The 19403-nt window shown below is 38.5% G+C and overlaps 1 protein-coding gene across 2 annotated transcripts; it reads right to left on the bottom strand.

Moving 5' to 3' along the window:
* Window positions 1–1416: 1416 nt before the first annotated feature.
* On the bottom strand, window positions 1417–6369 carry LOC132117503 (uncharacterized). Of its 2 annotated transcripts, none has more exons than XM_059526829.1 (11): window positions 5889–6369; window positions 5511–5712; window positions 4849–5095; window positions 4478–4754; window positions 4201–4378; window positions 4016–4086; window positions 3747–3927; window positions 2964–3212; window positions 2684–2855; window positions 2445–2593; window positions 1417–2278 (listed from the first exon to the last, which is right to left on the bottom strand). In XM_059526829.1, the coding sequence occupies exons 1-11, from the start codon at window positions 6141–6143 to the stop codon at window positions 2097–2099; spliced, it is 2163 nt and encodes a 720-aa protein (XP_059382812.1). In that variant the 5' UTR covers window positions 6144–6369; the 3' UTR covers window positions 1417–2096. The 2 variants fall into 2 exon arrangements, with proteins under 2 accessions (XP_059382812.1, XP_059382811.1); XM_059526828.1 differs by having other exon boundaries at window positions 1418–2278; window positions 4010–4086; window positions 5889–6368.
* Between the last annotated feature and the right edge of the window lie 13034 nt (window positions 6370–19403).

Raw genomic sequence — 19403 nt, 5'->3', positions numbered from 1 at the left:
GGATGACAAATGCATCTGTGCACATGAACATTCTGACTCGAGTTAATTCGCATAATAACTTCGACTGTTTGCCCTTTTGAACTATAATAACGGACGCTCCTTCAGTGTCATGGCCGTTTAAGCTATCATCTCTGTGCTCTCTGCTCTGCGTCGAGTCTGAATCTGACCACTAAAACTTTAAGATTAAACGGTTTATTTATATTAGTATAAAAATGGGAGAAAATGTAAAGCGCGGTTTGTCCCTCACTGGTTGCCATAGAAACATGACACGCGCTCGAGACTGCACATGCGTGTTAGCTGGATCATCCTAAAATATGATTTAACGCAATTTGAGCGTCATAGAAAACATTCATGTGACAGTTCACCTCCGATTTTGTTGTTGATTTGAAATATATTAAATATGAGTGTGTCAAGTCTGCAATTATTACCGTGCATGCACTTGCATTCTGCGCGCTCTGCTTCTAACGGCAGAGAGAGAGAGAGAGAGAGAGAGAGAGAGAGAGAGAGAGAGAGAGAGAGAGAGAGAGAGAGAGAGAGAGAGATCGCTGTTCTTTTTTTTTAGTTAGTTTACAAGTTGCAAGTTACAAAAAACACAAGCAGTGTCTGATCAGGGCCAGGTGTTCTCCGAGTCCGATTACTCCGATCGCACGGGTATTACACACAATGTTAAACAGACCCGGGACCCGAAGTAATAGATTCGGACCCGACCCTGACCCGGCTGATCATTTAAAATATAGACCCGAACCCGTACGGGTCCCGGGTCGGGTCCCAGGTCGACGGATCTCGGGTGCACTGTGAAGACCTCTAGCTCCAACCCTAATTAAACACACCTGAACAAGGCAATCAGTGTTTTCGGGATTACTAAGGGTGCTTCTCAATTCTTATTTGTGCATCCTCGTTTCCTTTCCTCTTGTCTTAGCTCCACCTCTTCAGGATGTGAGGGAAGGATGCAAGGAAAATACGTGAGGATGGAGGACTTGAATCAAGAGAAATGATTTATCCTCACTCCCTTCAGCGTTACTTCAGAGTGTCATCAGCTGTGATTAAAGGGATCTGCCCTTATGTTGTTAAAGTTTGTTAATTAAGACATTCATAATAAATATTAATAAAGCAAGATGCCCTGTTTGAAATATATGACTTGCATGGTTTATTTGAAGTGAAAAGGTAAAATATAAATAAAAATAATTACAAAAGATGTGAAGGGGAGGAGAATTTATACGTACGTCACGTTAAGTCGATAAAAGACTTCCGCATAGGATACACCTGTGTATCCTCGCTCATCGCTCCTCATGGTTTCCGGGTCATAGGATGGAGGACGGAGGAGCGAGGAGACGAGGAGGGATATTGAGAAGCACCCTAAAACTCTACTAAAGTAGAGTTCCTGGAGGTGTGCCGTGGGCGGAGCTATAGAGTAAAGCGGGAGCGTGCGCAGGTTTACTTATTATCGATCATGGTGCGATATTGCTGTATATATTTATATATTATATATATATCTTAAATTAAGTATGAGTGACAGGCAGATCCAGCCATACATATTTGATTCAGAATCGGATTCAGAGTCTGAAATGGAACAACAGGAAATACGACTACAGCAGGACGTGTCTATATGGTAAGTAACAACTCATTTAATTAGCGGCTATTGAAAAACTTCTAAGTTGCCTGTAATAATGTTGTTGTCATTTTTTTTTGTATTTGCCCATTTTAAAAGGTGCACATGTGGGAATTGTAGGACAATGCCAAACGAGGCAGAAAACATTTTCTGCCAAGAAATAGAACCAGTAACGTTAATAATGCTGTTTAAATATGTACATAACTTATGCAAATTTGTATGTGTAAGACTTATGACAGCATACAATTCTAAAAGTATACATTTTGATGTCCTTTTTTGGAGCTAAACTCTGCAGAACTGTTGCCCTCCAGGAATTGAGCTTGACACCACTGATCTGACTGACTCTCTCTGCCAGACGTTACAGGTATCTTGCCTGTCAGAGTTTTGTCAGCTGGTGCTGGTGATATCTGGGCAGACATGTGCACGTGGTCATTCCATCATGTGTTGTCCTGCGGGTTCGGCTGGAGTTTCCTGATGCTGGTGGGAACTACGTTGGGTACACTGGATTGAACCTTGCCACATTTCTGGCGATGACATCCTCCTTTGCTGGCCTGTCGTACTCTGCTGATAGGTCCGCTGGAATGGAAAGCTTTAAAATTTCTTCAACAAAGGTGGCAGGGTTGTCAAACACCTCTGTAAAGAGCAGCCTCATCAGGTCATTGACGTACTCTTAAAAAAAAAAAAAAAAAAAAAAGTTGATGCACTTTTTCGTGTTATAATACGGTTACATTTTTGAAATATGATATATTGTTTAAAAATGTTTATGAAATATTTGAAAATAATTATATTTGGTAACATGAAACATTTATAATAAATGTCACATTTCAGAACATACCACAAGTGGGCTCTGTTTTCACTGTCTGTGCTGTAGGTTGCCCCTTCTTAGATTTAGGATACATTATCTTATAGACAGCTGTGCCCTCCAAGTTCACTGCCTGTTCACGATCAGCATTCTCATTGAAATGCATTGCAGCAAGATAGAGCCTGAACATAATATGGGGGTGTATGAATAAATGTATGAAATGTTTGCAATTAAACACTATTGTTAATAATGTTTTTGTGCTCAATTATTACCTGCATAACTTTCCAATATAAGGAAATACCACATTCTTTGGAGCAAATCTCAGAATGACACTGTGGAATGCCCCAAGAGCCAACGTTTGATACTGGTGGCTCAGCTTTTTCACATCTTTAAGGAGTCTTTTGTTTAGGAGCAGCTTCTCAACTTTATACAGGAGCATGGTACCTGTTACAACAGAAAATGGGCAGTTTCACAAATTCTGAGTTTCCAGTTATTGTTTTAAATTAAGACCAAAAGTAGGTCAGTTACTCAAAATAAATAATGGTCACAAACCTGGTTTTAACCATTTATTACGGGCTGTAGAAACTTTATCTGCATGAGCACACTTAGGAAATTCTGGGCTGTCATGAGTGTGGACATTCTGAATGTGGTTGAATAAACTCTTCCATTTAGAAACTTTCTCAGGTCCTGCCTTGGAAGACATGGCTGACCAGTACATGTGGTTTTTTATACCTGGCAACCACTTGCGCAGCACCTGGCACTCTTTGTTTCTGGACAGTTTTTCCAATTTTTTCGATAGCCCTGGATGATTAAAAAAAATAATAATAATAAATTAAAAAAGTCTTAAATCGAACAAAATGAGAATCTGCAGAAATCAAACTGTTGCATAATACATTTTTTGCATTAAATAAAATTAGGTTACACTTTATTTGAAGGGGTGTGTAAGACTGACATGACACCTTCATATTCATGACATGTCATGAATATGAAAGAGGTTTTATGCATGTTTATGACAACTGTCATTAACTGTTATTCACTCAGTTATGTAGTTTTTAATGCAAAGATGACATTATTTGACCTACCACTATCCTTACCCTAGCCCATAACAAAGACATCTAAAACAATGTAATCTTTGCATTAAACACTACATAACTGAGTGAATGACACTTAATGACAGTTGTCATAAACATGCATAAGGTGAAGGTGTCACGTCAGTCTTACACACACCCCTTCAAGTAAAGTGTAACCTAAAATTACCATGTATGTACAATACTACTTCGAAATAATGTAAAAAAATTGTAAACAACTATAACATTAATGTAGATTTCCATTTACCCTTCTCGATGTGCCAAACGTCATAGTACTGTTTTACAGCTCTCTCCCTCAGATACTTTTGCACCTTTGTGTGCCGATCGGTCACAATGTATTCCACATTTAAGTTGTTGGACTCTAGAAGATCCAGACCTCTTCTGAGTCCTTCCTTCTCCATGTGTGCAATGCCTCCAGCTTCGTTGCTCTGACAAATCAAAATCTTACTATATGCAAAATCAATAAAAAAAAAATATAAAGCTTTACTATGTTCTGAAAGAGAGAGTTACCTGTACCAGTTGAATATCCAGAATTTTATTGCTTTCCAGGTGCATTAAAGTATAGCTGCTATATTTGGCTGAGTGTCCTACATATAGAAAACATGTGAAAGTTAACACAACAGTGTGTGTAACCAAACATATTTAATTGTACATTATCCACATTAGCAATTTTGGCCAACAAAGAAGAAAAAATATTTCACCTGGAGAATTAGCACGCATGTCACCACTCAGAGCAATTTTGCCCTGTGGTTGTAGTTGCTGGAACATGGCCTGTTGATCCATCTTCCACTTGTGAAATATGGAAGGTTCCAGAAACATACGAGCATGCCCTCTGAATGTGCTGTAATGGTGTATTTGCAGATTCATAGCTCTGCAAATCTGGAAACATAGCAGAGACGCATTGATGGTGTTTATCATTAGTGATTTTTTTTTAGTGCACACAATCTGCAAAATTTGTGCACACAATCTGAAAAATACCTTATTCATCTGAATGAATGATCCACCAGTGAAGTAAACTGCCGCTGACATTTGAAGATTTCCGACCGGGGTGCTTCCTCTCATAGGCTGGCTCTGCCATTTTTTAGCATATTGACAATGGCCGCAGACCATACTAAAAGACACAAATGTCCCAAGCCGACATCGCTGGACATTGCAGTTATGCTTGCACAAAGGACATGTTTCGAAAAGCTCCCTGAGAGAGCTTTCAAAAACAATGAACTTTGCATCTGCATAATCACAAGAGACCTCCATCCCACTAAAAGGAAGTACAAAACATAAAATAAGACTGGGAAAAAGCAAACAAATACAACGAATAACAAATTTAACAATGTACATTTGCACAACATTACCGAAGTTCAGAAGCCTTTGCATAAGAATCAACGGGCTCATATGTGGAATGATTAGGTTGCAGAAAGTCTGTAAAGTTTCCTTCATCCTCATCCTTCTCCTCCAGCAGTTCCATACGGGGCCTTTTAGCAGGTGTTGCTCCATGTCCAGATGTGGATGCCTTTACTGGTGTAGATGACAAATGCCTCCATGTTTCAACTTGTGTGGTCTCAGTACTAACCCTTGCACTTAAAACTGTTGCCTGCGTGCCTGACCGAGGAAAAACAAAATGGAATATTTGATTTAGGTAACCCTTACTATCCATTTTTTTTCCTCAAAGCAAGCGTTATTCTGGTAATGTGTGGGCTTCTGGTTCATAAGCTGCCGTAGGACTATAACGTGAAGTTTAACAAAGTGCAGTAAACATTAAAACTGTTGCCACTACAAACCACAGTGTTCATAATTAAGTCAGTAAATTAAAATAATGTGGTAGGACACACCAGTTTAAAATATTAAGCAGAAAAACAATCAGTTTTGTACAACTGAAGACATCTGAACACGAATGAGACCAGAAGCCAGACACATTATGCCTGCTCTTACTGCAAAAATAGGTAGATAAAACAAAACCTAAAAAAAAATGATACAGGAGGTTAAGGTAGTAAGAAACATTTCACATATTACATACCTTTGTTACGTACATGTCCTGTCTGTTTAGAGAAGGAGAACTGTGTGGCAACGGTCTTTTGAGATGGAGCAAAGGTACACTGAATGCCTACAGATCTCTTTAGTGGGCTGGCTTGCACTTTAGCAGACACAGTAGGTCTGTGTTCTGTTTGGCATTCTGTGTGCTTTACTGAAGGCACGTATTCTCTGGTAGTAGATGTGCTCTAATAAATCAATAAAATAATTAATTATTCAGTTGTAACAGGACTTTCACAATCACCTTGATAGACTACAATCAATAGACTAAAAAATACTCATGTTTCTGTTTTTTCCATTTACATATATTCACTTATTTGCTGATTTCCAGCAGAAGACAGAAATCTGATCCAATTGTACTTACACGAATGGTGTCTTTTATCACTGGGACCGCTCCACGTTTTAATAGCAAACGATTTGCAAATCCAGCATCGACCTGGGCCTTGTTTATAAAACATTCGTCACTGAAATGACGAGAACACACAAACAAACTTGCTTCACTCCGTTGCTGCCCCGGAAAAACAAACTGCATCCACTGTTGCTGTAACACTGGGTTCTTTGGGAAGCTGAACACGGTAAACTTTCCCTCACATCCAAAAACACACTTTTTTGGAGACATTCTCAAACAAATCCTATGCAGCGCTGCCGATGATGATGTGCGCGGTCTCGCTCTCCTCTGTTCAATGTGTGCGCAGGCGCGCTTTTCCAAAAGATGCTCATATAAGGTGTTCCGGCTCTCGTCTACGTCATTTGATCCACGATAGAAAAACACCAGCCGAAACTTGTAACAACCCCGAAGTAAGATTTTCGGCACAGAACTTCTCCGTTATTCGTCCAAGATATATATATATATATATATATTTAACTTTGGCCATGGTTAGCATGTGAATCCATCTCTTCAACACTGTAAACAACTCTGAATATATGAACCCCCCTTTAACTATCACAGAATGGAACGCACAGGATTGTGGGATATCAAATGCAGCGAAGGATACATCTATGCTGCCTTAAAAAATCGGCCAGATGAAGGCATCTCTGGAGACAGGAACTAAAGCTAAAATTGAATTCGGACGTGGTGCCTTCCTACCTTGGAATGCGTCCTCCGAAGACAGCATTTTTCAGTTTCCGGATGCAGCCATGCTGTAAACAGAAGAGAGACGGGTTCAGTCAATATTCCAGAGAGGGCTCCCTCTGCTGGTTGGATGCATGAGATGTGAAACAAGTTATGGTGGCTGTCAGTGTGACATAGAGGGGTAAGCACAGAAACAAATCGACACAGAATTACCAAACACAATTAAAGAAATTTAAAAATCATCTTCTGAAACCTACATGATCTCTTAGTGAGCAGTAGCTAATTTAATGTCTTTAATTCCATCCTGTTATTCAATTTGTTAATTTTTAAGTTAGTTAAGGTATCATAGTCCTGTGGATTGTGATTTTTGATCTCTTATATTCTCTTATAACTCTTATATTTTACTTATTGGTTTCCCAAAAACATGGCACCTCACAGTAAATATTTATTGTTCAGAGGTGATTTTCAGATACTGTATCACTCACTTTAGTTTCAGCAGTGTCTTGACAGTTTCTTCTAAAATTCTCCTTGAGGAGTACACACACATTTCATAAGAAAGTTCTGAGCAGAAAAGAGTCAAAATAAGAATGTAGAGTGAGAAACGTGATATATATATATATATATATATATATATATACTAACTGTTTTAGTTCTTTCTTTCTATTTTTACAAGGCAAGTTTAGAAAAGACTTGATATTCATGTCTAGGAGAAACATTTCAGACCTTAAAAGTTTTCTTCCTCTGTGACAATAATTATGAAGATTTAGCTAATGATCTGCTGTTGCATTTTGATTGATGATTGAGTGCTTCAGTATTTGCATTTAGTCCCTGAAGTTGTAAATCTTTATCTTTTTTTTAATGTCATTTTCTCTCAGTGCTGTTTTATAGCTATAGGTACATCCTACCAGAAGATGCTGCTATTGCTCTGTGTTGTATTTGTAGACTTCTGTTCAAGCGTCTTCTTTCTGGTCCCCTCTTACCTAGATAAAATTGCTTTGGTGCATCAAGCGTTTCCTTGTTACACATCCAAGACCTTGCTAAATGTTTTTATTAGCTTTGATTTGACAGGGTGTTAAGACTCGAAAGTAGATGTTCATAGTTCCTTTGGACTTTTTTATGTATAAAGGTATAAACAAAATCCTAATTTACTCTCTCTGAGGCCCACAGTAAAGTTGGACACCTGTGGGCAACCACAACTTGCCAAGTTAAAAAAGTTTTTCAGGAATTACTCAAGGATAGTCAGCTAAACATCAGTCATGTATCCAAAGCACTCATGTAGCAGAATCATGCATGCTATTGCTGAAGGAAGACGTAAGGAAAGACAACTGTACAGGAATAACTTCAACAATACATGCCATGCTACTTCTACCAGCAGGCTGTCATCATTAGAAGTTGAGTTTCTCTTACTAAGTTTAATCTGTAATATCAAAATCTTTATTCAGCTCTGACAATTGGCTAATGATCTGATAAGTAATTAGTAATGTGTGTGGCAGTTGTGAGAGAAATTAGTTTTCTGTTTAGACTGCTGGAAGCGGGTTTTATGGGAAATCTGTGCTTGATGACTTCCTATAATCTGAGAAATTTTAAGAGCCTCAGTGGGTGCAAACAAATATATATGAATATTATGAATATTTTGCAAAACAAATGTGTTTTAAAATTTTACTCCTGGAAGTGCAAAAGTTGTTCACTCATCGGTAGAATATAAATGTCTATAACATAATACAAATGGGCTCTTTGTGTGTGTTTACCGAATGACGGGAGAGCATGACATTGACGAAACAATAGTGAATATTCATTGGTTGTTTATTCAGGTATGCTCCTCCCTCTCCTGACTTCTCTCATCACAAGGACATTGCGCAGCTGTTGGAATTTGCTCCACGAGGGACACCTGTCTCAGCAGCGGGATGCCTGAGGTTTTTGCTGCACAAATAATCCAAGGTCCAATGCTATCTCTACAAGCTGGGTGACACTGTGGAAAGACCATCTTGCGTGGTCTGAATTTTTCTCCCTTCTCACCTGTGACTGGTCTGAACATCAGCGTAACCTCGTAAATTACACCGAGAGAACATCAAACACTGCCAGAAATCAGATGTCTCAACTGTGCATGTCATCAGGATAGATTGGTTATAAATTCCAGGCTGCTTTATCTGCTTTCAAACAAATTCTCTTCTCTGCCGAGAAGTTGTAAGGGACAGTCAACATTTCAAGAGCGATAACTGCGTGAAGAAAGTTTGAGACAGGGAAGAGTTGTGCACCCTTAATTGCAATCTCCCTGCCAAATTGGGCAAACCAGGGAAGGAGGCTGCTGGCTATCACTCCCGCCAGATAATGATCCACCACTGATTGCGCTTTAAGTGTCAGACTTCAAAATAATTGGCTGGAATTGCTGTAAAAGCAAGAGAGTGAATATACAGCACCTTGGAGCAATTTGTCATCCACTGTTTTGGCCTCTGTTTCTGTGGAAATATGCCCCACGCCACCAGGGACGAATAAAAAGTTGTGTCAAGGTACAATAAGAAATGGAAGAGAGAGCAACAGAAAGAGAGTACCATTTTGCACTCAAAAAGTAGTGCAGTAAAAACCAATACGACTGAGCTTTCTTGACATACTGGGTTTAAGATGTGAAGCGCTATGGGTGTGACAGTGAATTGAATACGCCGCAGGCCACAGATAACATATCCGTCACTTTTCGATGTTCACTAGCCCACGTTCTTAACTATGACCCGTTCATGCCTCCTCCAATCCGAGACAGAGTATGAATCTGCACAACTTGCTCTAAAATGAGTTGTCATGTTGTGAATATGAGTATCACTTCTTGACAGGGCGGCTGTAATGCAAGTGACTTGATGAATCCGACCTGACAAATCTAGGTCACTAAGACCCAGTCTTGTAAATGTACTTTGCTTGTGGAGAATTCCTGGGCTAATGCTGCAGGCAGGGGCCTTAGGTATTCCTGTGTTAAGTAGTGAGACGTAAGGGGGAGCTGCAGAGAAACCAAAAGAACAGTGTGTGCAACACAGAGTGCTTTAGAGAAACTTTGAAATCGCAGTATAGAGCTTATAATATTAACTAATTTAGTAATTAATTAAAATCAAGATCATTATAGTAATTGTAGACTATAGTAGACCTGTTAGATCTACTATTATATTATGAAATGTCCACTCATAAAGGCTGAGATTTAAGTAATATTTCACACAAAAGTCTCTATTTGAAACAGCAAGTTTTGAGGAGTAAAAGCACACAGAGCCACTTTGGAACGACCAGGTACCAGTATCCAATCTGGCTCATATATTTTCCATATAGTTTTTAACCAAGATGTTCTAGATGGTCTGGAAACAGCTATCCAATAGCATTCTCATTTAATCTCAATTCCATTTGCTCAGTGTCAACGGAAGTACACAACCTGAATGCCATATACAGTAATTAGTCTAGAGCAGAATTAATATCTTGAGCTGACCAAAATAAATAAATTATTAAAAAGAATGCAGAGAGTTCTAATTAGGTGCAAATATCAATATCTTCTGGTGCTCGTTCGATATGGGATAATCAATTGCACCCTTTTTTAAGCCAAGGCAGTTAAGTCCAAAAATTGTTTAAAAAGTCTTTATCATTTCTATCACGGCTAGAAATATTAAAAACAAGTACTAATGCCGCACACCCACACATCACGGCTAGCAAGCCTTCATCAGCATATGGGAAATTAACACACTGAGAGCCCTTATGTATTGTGACTAATTTGTGTAGACTGATCGGCGTGTGACATCAAAGTACCGTGAGAGCTATAGAGAGCAGACGGCTACATATGCTTTCGAATCGCTCTCACAGGACTTTGATGTCATACAAATCGGTCCGCAGAGCAATGCTTCAAGTCAAACACACCTAACAAGTTAGAGATAAATTAAGGAAAGCAAAGAAGTTATGCATGTTATCAACAACAACAACAAAAAAAATCTTTATAGTACATGGCTAAATTTGTATGGCCATCAATGGAGAAAGATTTCCATATAATATTATGTAGATAAAGACTTCTGTTATGGCAGAATCTGTCTGCTGAAATTAACCAGTTTAATCCCTTGTGCCAAAGCCAATATTGCTATATCTTTTCAGAAATAATTGGCAAAAAAGAAATGTGATGTGGGATGTTTTTTTTTGTTTTTTTTGGGTAGGTTAGGTAGTTAATTAGTCTGTTTCATCATTACAGCATGTGGCTCACAAATAAGTGGAAAGACAGGTCTGACAGAGGTTTGGTACAATCACTAGCATCATGTCATTGAACAAGGGACTCAAAGATATTTCTAAACCCTTAAAGAAAAGACATTTTAGAACAGATTTACTAGTTTGATATCACAGAGGACAGGTTGTTAATGAGAGGTCACCAATAAGACAAATTTCCTCTAGCAACAATTTCTCATCCTTGTGACACGACCAGTTAGCACAAAAACAAGAGCAACACTTGTGCAATGGAGAAATGTAAGAATCAAATTATAAAACTAGTAACAATATCTCGTTTATTTTGCCAAAGTGTTCAGGCACATAGGTTTTAATCAGTATAAAAGACTTTAAACGCAGAAAACATCTCAGGGTATGACTGTTAACACGCTGCATCCAAATGATGATGCTATGGGGAACGCCTCTCTTGACTGTGTTTGAAACACATTAGCAACTCCTCCAATTCTACCCAAACGAGTAACTGACCAAGAACTGACTAGAACTGACTGAGATGGTGTGTGTCAACTGTAATGTAATGTGGGGAGGGAGACACACTTGATCTAAACTGGTTTTTCTTATACTCACCATTATAAACCTTATACGTTTCTTTTTCTTTGACAAACAATACCAAAAGACGGACAGTTTGACACAGAGCACTTGCTGAAAGGCAGAGCTAGTGCTGCTTTATTCCAGGTATCACTTATAACTTCTGTGGTACGCTGTAACATCACAGAATGACGCAGCACCAATCAGGACTGGAGGAGCTGCTCACGTGTTTCACAGGAAGTCTGGTATTGGTGTTATATATTGGTGTTCCCAATAGCTTTGTGTTTTAGAAGTTTCCACAAAGGGATTTTATTTAAATTAGCAGATGAAAAAATAAATAAATAAAGAGAAGATTCATACTTGAAATAAACCAGTAAGAGTTAATACAAATCGGATTACATGATATCTACCAATGTAAATAATGTGTACATACATATGTACTGTACATGAAAATGTTTGAAAATATGCATATACAACCCGAATTCCGGAAAAGTTGGGACGTTTTTAAAATTTTAATAAAATGAAAACTAAAGGATTTTCAAATCACATGAGCCAATATTTTATTCACAATAGAACATAGATAACATAGCAAATGTTTAAACTGAGAAATTTTACACTTTTATCCACTTAACTAGCTCATTTAAAATTTAATGCCTGCTACAGGTCTCAAAAAAGTTGGCACGGGGGCAACAAATGGCTAAAAAAGCAAGCAGTTTTGAAAAGATTCAGCTGGGAGAACATCTAGTGATAAATTAAGTTAATTGATATCAGGTCTGTAACATGATTAGCTATAAAAGCTTTGTCTTAGAGAAGCAGAGTCTCTCAGAAGTAAAGATGGGCAGAGGCTCTCCAATCTGTGAAAGACTGCGTAAAAAAATTGTGGAAAACTTTAAAAACAATGTTCCTCAACGTCAAATTGCAAAGGCTTTGCAAATCTCATCATCTACAGTGCATAACATCATCAAAAGATTCAGAGAAACTGGAGAAATCTCTGTGCGTAAGGGACAAGGCCGGAGACCTTTATTGGATGCCCGTGGTCTTCGGGCTCTCAGACGACACTGCATTTCTCATCGGCATGATTGTGTCAATGACATTACTAAATGGGCCCAGGAATACTTTCAGAAACCACTGTCGGTAAACACAATCCGCCGTGCCATCAGCAGATGCCAACTAAAGCTCTATCATGCAAAAAGGAAGCCATATGTGAACATGGTCCAGAAGCGCCGTCGTGTCCTGTGGGCCAAGGCTCATTTAAAATGGACTATTTCAAAGTGGAATAGTGTTTTATGGTCAGACGAGTCCAAATTTGACATTCTTGTTGGAAATCACGGACGCCGTGTCCTCCGGGCTAAAGAGGAGGGAGACCTTCCAGCATGTTATCAGCGTTCAGTTCAAAAGCCAGCATCTCTGATGGTATGGGGGTGCATAAGTGCATACGGTATGGGCAGCTTGCATGTTTTGGAAGGCTCTGTGAATGCTGAAAGGTATATAAAGGTTTTAGAGCAACATATGCTTCCCTCCAAACAACGTCTATTTCAGGGAAGGCCTTGTTTATTTCAGCAGGACAATGCAAAACCACATACTGCAGCTATAACAACAGCATGGCTTCGTCATAGAAGAGTCCGGGTGCTAACCTGGCCTGCCTGCAGTCCAGATCTTTCACCTATAGAGAACATTTGGCGCATCATTAAACGAAAAATACGTCAAAGACGACCACGAACTCTTCAGCAGCTGGAAATCTATATAAGGCAAGAATGGGACCAAATTCCAACAGCAAAACTCCAGCAACTCATAGCCTCAATGCCCAGACGTCTTCAAACTGTTTTGAAAAGAAAAGGAGATGCTACACCATGGTAAACATGCCCCGTCCCAACTATTTTGAGACCTGTAGCAGAAATCAAAATTGAAATGAGCTCATTTTGTGCATAAAATTGTAAACTTTCTCAGTTTAAACATTTGCTATGTTATCTATGTTCTATTGTGAATAAAATATTGGCTCATGTGATTTGAAAGTCTTTTAGTTTTCATTTTATTAAAATTTAAAAAACGTCCCAACTTTTCCGGAATTCGGGTTGTATATGTATCTGTGGAAATAATACTTTTTAAACAATAGTGCAATTAGTGGTGACAAACTCATGATATAAATAAGGGCTATTCATTTGTTTGGTGGTCTCTCTTTTGGTTAATCATATGATTGGTGCATATTTGGAAGGTTAAGGTTTGGATGTAGGAGTGGAATTAGCATCTCATATCTTTTTATTTTTGTATTTTTTTACTAAATTGTAGGCCTATTTCCCCCCTGCAGGTTTCTGTGTATTACTTTTTATAGATTATATTCTCTATAAAATGGTAAAGGTTTAGGTTCGGTGGATGGGTTGATGGATATAAAATTCGAAATAATTTATTGATAAAATTCTAGCAGTGTATCTATGATGATAAAGATAAATATTTTTAGTTTCTTTAGCTGAAAATACATAATGTTTAAATTTTTAGATGTGTCAAATTATACAAAATTGTACATTTCAGCATTTATCAAAATGTATGTATAAAATATAACAATATAACACACTAATACTTACACTCTCAGAAAAAAAGGTACAAAAGCTGTCACTGGGGCGGTACCTTTCAAAAGGCATGCCTTTGTACCCAGAGAGTCTATATTGGTACCATAAAGGTACATATTAGTACCTAAAAGGTACAAAAGTGTACCTTTTGAAAAGGTACCAACCCAGTGACAACTTTTGTACCTTTTTTCTGAGAGTGTACGCATAAACAATAAGACCAAGATTAACAAATAGGGCACAAATCTTTTAAACAAACAAATGAATTACTGGCAATTTTGACCCAGTTTCTCAAAGAAGCTGCTTTACATTTGGCCATGAGCACTTAAAATTCAGAAAAGGCTTCCTAAAACATCCTGGTCTCAAATTGATCCTAATAAGTGCTTTTCAAGCTAGACAATTCTTGAATCGTGAATGCTTGACTGAGCATTTTTAGTTCGGTTTATATTACAAAACGTGTCTCTGTTCTCATGGCATAAAGATGAGAATGGCTTTAATTATTAAGACTTGGCAAGTAAACTTGAAAAAGGACATTTTTGTCATTATGAAATGCAAACAGGATGCCCTGTTCGCCCATGAAATTTAATATGATTGGACTCAGCTGTAATTATTATTTACACAAGACTCACATCATACAATGAGGTCCCTAGAGAGTAAACTTGATTAGACTAGTCTCACTGACAGTCAAACCTCTATGTCTCAAGGTCTTGCTTTCTACTTGTTTTTAAAACTGCCTAATTTATTAATCTACATTACAACAAAAAACATCTTTACAATCTGTATTTTCAGGATTCAGAGATTCATGTATGAATTTAACCCTAAACAAGACATTTGATGGACACTTAGGAGAATTGTGACACTTCCTTGCACATTGGTACGACTGATTTAGACATGTTTCCTATAGGATAACTTTATACAAATCAGAGGCTGTCTGTATTTTAAAATGGCTGCCAGCATGGATTTTAAGTTATCTCTTAGTAGATTGTATGGATTGCTCTAAATGGAATTGGCATCATTGATTTGATTTAAGGTTTTCAGTGAACCTGGCTGAGACTGACAGGCTAATCCATTTAGTGTCACTTCAGCGGCTAAACATGATGCACATCACCCCTAAAGAAATATGATGTTAAATTGATGTAATACCCGGTTTGGTGTGATGACTTAAATTAATTAAATAGTAAAACATCAGTAAAATGGTAAGTTCTTTGGCATTCCCAATAGTATATTGTTTTTGATTCTTGATACATCATGCTAGAAATTTTGTTCGTTGGCTCTTTCTCCACCCATAATACTGTTTAGACATGATTAGTTTTCAAAACAATGTTTGAATTAACACTGGTTGTCATTTCATATACTAACTGAGATTTTACTGTGACCTCTGTATTTAGTGCTGTGTATTTACCCTGAAAGAGGCGTACACCACTTCTTACGCAAAAGGTGGGATTTATAAAAACAAACTTGACTGGAAAATTTGCGCACCTGCATGCAAACCCTGAACCATGCATACAAACTCTTCCTGGAGTGAGAAAACTTATGAAGTAAATAATGATTTTAAACTCTGTTTTCATGTCAGTATAAACATTTATATTAAATATTCCACTCTCATTAATGGAGATAAGCACTGAAATAACATAAAGTCATTACGCAGAAGTTAAACCAAAATGAGCCTATTAGACAATTTGTAGCGGATGCCACTTTTCGAGTGGCATGTTATGTTTTAAATTACAGTGAAGAGTGCTATAGGTTCATAATAATTCATATTTTAACTAAACTGCATATCATGTTACAAGAAAATATTTGATGTCAATATTAGATATCTGCAATATTTGCATCACTTTGACCGATGTCTGTAGATCCCACTTCCTCACGTGCCACGATTGGTCAATTATGTATAATGCATGCATGTTACTGGTCAAACTACTTTTAGCTCAGGTCCTTCAGCAAGTATGAAAACAGGAAAACAAAGATGTTCTGGATTTATTTGGAACTATTTTCATATAGAGCAAAAACAGACTCAAATAAAATCATATTGTGTCTAAAATGTAAGACAATTAATACTCACTTTTATCATATGATGTCAATTTTAAATGAATGCAAAGAGATAATTTACAGTTTAAAACTTAATCTCAAGGATAAATCCTAAGGTTTTGAAAATCTTTGGCATTTATTTCTATCATTATGTTTACCCTAATTTATGCTTGCAATTTAAGTGTTTTATTAATTTTATTTGTTTTAATATTTATATTTATATTATCTTGAAATAATTTAATAGTATCTGGCAACTTGAAAATATGTTTAATTGGGGGCTATAAAAATTAAAACATTGAAATCTGTGATATACTTATAGATCATTAAATGTACACTATTTCTGTACTTTCAGTACAGTTGTACTGTCAGGATCCCTACCAGTCGGGCCCTATCAAGATCTTATTAGTGGTTTCATTTGATTTTGTTGGATGTTAAAAATATCCAAAGTGGAACTGACTTTTGGAGAATCTGCATAACGTAAGCTTCTCTACTGTAATGAGTTTCTTGTGTATGATGAGGGTGTTCCAATTGAATGCATTGCAAGGGAATGTGCTCAGGGAATAGGGAACAGTAACTCCTATGCATTGGACCCTGTCAATCGAAACAAAGCTCAGTTCATTTATAGAGATCTTTCCTAATGAGCTGATGATCTGAATTGCATGTGTTACAGAAGGATTTACACAATATGGAGAAGGTGGGGTGAGAATAGATTTGGGAACCACTGGTCTATACTAATGAGTTGATCAGTTGTGTTTGATTAGGCAGACATGCTCTGCTGAGGAGACTCCAGGAACATGTCTGGGAACAATTTCTTTAAAAAAAAACAACAACAAAAAACAAACAAAAAAAAAGTCTATGGATCAGAGAAAGGCAAGTTGATGATAATCTCTAGGTGATATGTAGGACGGCAGCTGATGCAGGTCTGGTGTAGCTGTTTAAAACAGGTGCCAGGCTCATTCTAAGCCTTGTTAGCAAATGCTTTCTCTCATTTCTGGTTTGCGTTCCGGATTGTGTCATTTGAAATAGTGACTGACAGGTCTATTTTTAGAGTTGCTTCTCATAGGAAAGAAAGGCCCAGATGGCATCACTGTCTTCACTGCCTTCACTGGGGTCATAGTTCAGTGGTGCCTGGGGCAGAAGAGGGGATGGGGGGCAAGTTCAGGAGGGAGTTCAGCTTTCTGACAGCCTGGTGGATCAAGCTGTCCTTCAGTCTGCTGGTCCTGGCCTGGAGACTCCGCAGTCTCCTCCCTGATGGCAGCAGACTGAAGAAGCTGAGTGACGGTTGGGTGGGATCACCTGTGATGCAGAGGGCTTTGCGGGTGAGACGGGTTCCATAAATGTCCTGGAGGGAGGGGAGAGAGACACCAATGATCTTCTCAGCTGCTCTCACTATGCGTTGCAGAGTCTTTCGGCAGGATGCGTTGCAGGCGCCATACCACACAGTGATGCAGCTCATCAGGATGCTCTCGATGGTGCCTCTGTAGAAGGTGTACATGATGGGGGGCGGGGCTCTGGCTCTCCTCAGTTTGCGGAGGAAGTAGAGACGCTGTTGTGATTTCTTGGCCAGTGCTGCGGTGTTTTCAGTCCAGGAGAGGTCCTCTGTGATGTGCACACCCAGGAACTTGGTGCTGCTCACTCTCTCCACAGTCGCACCATTGATGGTCAGAGGAACATGCAGAGTGTGTGCTCTCCTGAAGTCTACAACAATCTCCTTTGTCTTCTCCACGTTCAGAGAGAGATTGTTGTCACTGCACCACTTGGCCAGGCAGCTCACCTCACTCCTGTAGTTTGTCTCATCTTTGTTGCTAATGAGACCCACCACAGTCGTGTCATCTGCAAACTTAATAAAGAGGTTGGAGTTGTGTGATGGTGTGCAGTCATGGGTCAGCAGAGTGAAGAGGAGGGGGCTCAGCACACATCCTTGGGGGGCCCCAGTGCTCAGTGTGATGGTGCTGGATGTGTTGCTGCCGACCCGTACTGGCTGAGGTCTTCCAGTCAGAAAGTCCAACAGCCAGTTGCACAGCGTGTTGTAGTGTTGAGCCCCAGTTGAATCAGTTTGTAAATGTGTTGAGCCCCAGCTGAATCAGTTTGTAAATGAGCTGTTGAGGGATGATTGTGTTAAATGCTGAACTGAAGTCTATGAACAGCATTCTGACGTATGAGTCCTTTTTGTCCAGATGTGTGAGTGCTGAGTGGAGAGTAGTGGCGATGGCATCATCGGTCGACCGGTTGGACCGATATGCAAACTGGAAGGGTTGTAGGGAGGGGGGGAGGGCAGACTTGATGTGGTGCATGACTAGCCGTTCAAAGAACTTCATGAGGATGGGGGTAAGTGCAACAGGACGGCAGTCATTGAAGCAGGATGGAGATGGCTTCTTCGGAACTGGAACGATGGTGGTAGTTTTGAAACATGTGGGAACAACATGGCATTTGGGGTTATGTGCAACAAGCATTTTGAAATAAATTTTGAAAAATGTAATTCAGCTTGTTGTTTTAACAAGTTAAATATAAAATTCAGACAACTGTCTAGCCCAGTGGTTCCCAACCACATTCCTTGAGCCTTCCCAACATTTTACCTCTTTGCCTGACACACCCATTTCAGGTCATGGAGATGGAGATGCAAAATGCACAGTAATGGGGGACTCCGGGAGAGGTGATGGGAACCACTAATCAAGCCCCTGTTCCCTCCATTTGCATCTATCTTATCTTTAAAAAGCATATATATTATTCATATAAAAATCATAGAATAAAATATTATCCTCCTAGGGAAAAAAAGATATCCTCCACAACCCCTCCTCCAATCATTGTTATCCTTTATGCCATTAACTGAATCAACCCATACTCTTGTTTCTCAGTAGGACAGGGGTGATGGGCCACTGTCCTGCAGAGTTTAGCTCTTTATACAAATGTGTATCTCAGTAAGCACCCAATTATAATATATTATACACCCTGCACCATTTAGGGTAATCACATCCTGAGCAAATGGTCAACAGTTGTAGGCCTACTTAAATTATTTACTAATACTGAGTTTAAAATGATGTTTTATACAGTTTGTAAATGATTTAGCTTAATCTACTTACTAGTTAATTGTCTACAGCAGTATTTAATCGATAGCATGAGTTAATGGAATGCATTTCAAATACGCCCAAAATGTATTTAATATTCTAAAGATATCTTTAATGACTTTTACATCAAATATAGTGTAGGCCTATAGTAAATGTTAAGTGAACATATTCAATAACAATCAGCTTTGTTTTATAGATTCTTATAGATTTTTATAGATTTTAAATCCCTCCATTGTAATATTGGTCACATACAGTAGGTTACCAGCAACAATGCACTTTTATAATGCAAATTGCAAGATCCCATCCTTCCTTTCTAAGGACACAAATGTCCATATCTACAAGGTTTTTTGATTGCCATATATAAGAGATATCCCAAAGAAGGTTGTTCACAACTTTTG

This window comes from Carassius carassius, chromosome 36, assembly GCF_963082965.1.
Source record: "Carassius carassius chromosome 36, fCarCar2.1, whole genome shotgun sequence".
In the NCBI taxonomy this organism is placed as follows: domain Eukaryota; kingdom Metazoa; phylum Chordata; class Actinopteri; order Cypriniformes; family Cyprinidae; genus Carassius; species Carassius carassius.
This window is presented reverse-complemented; position numbering and strand designations above follow the sequence as displayed.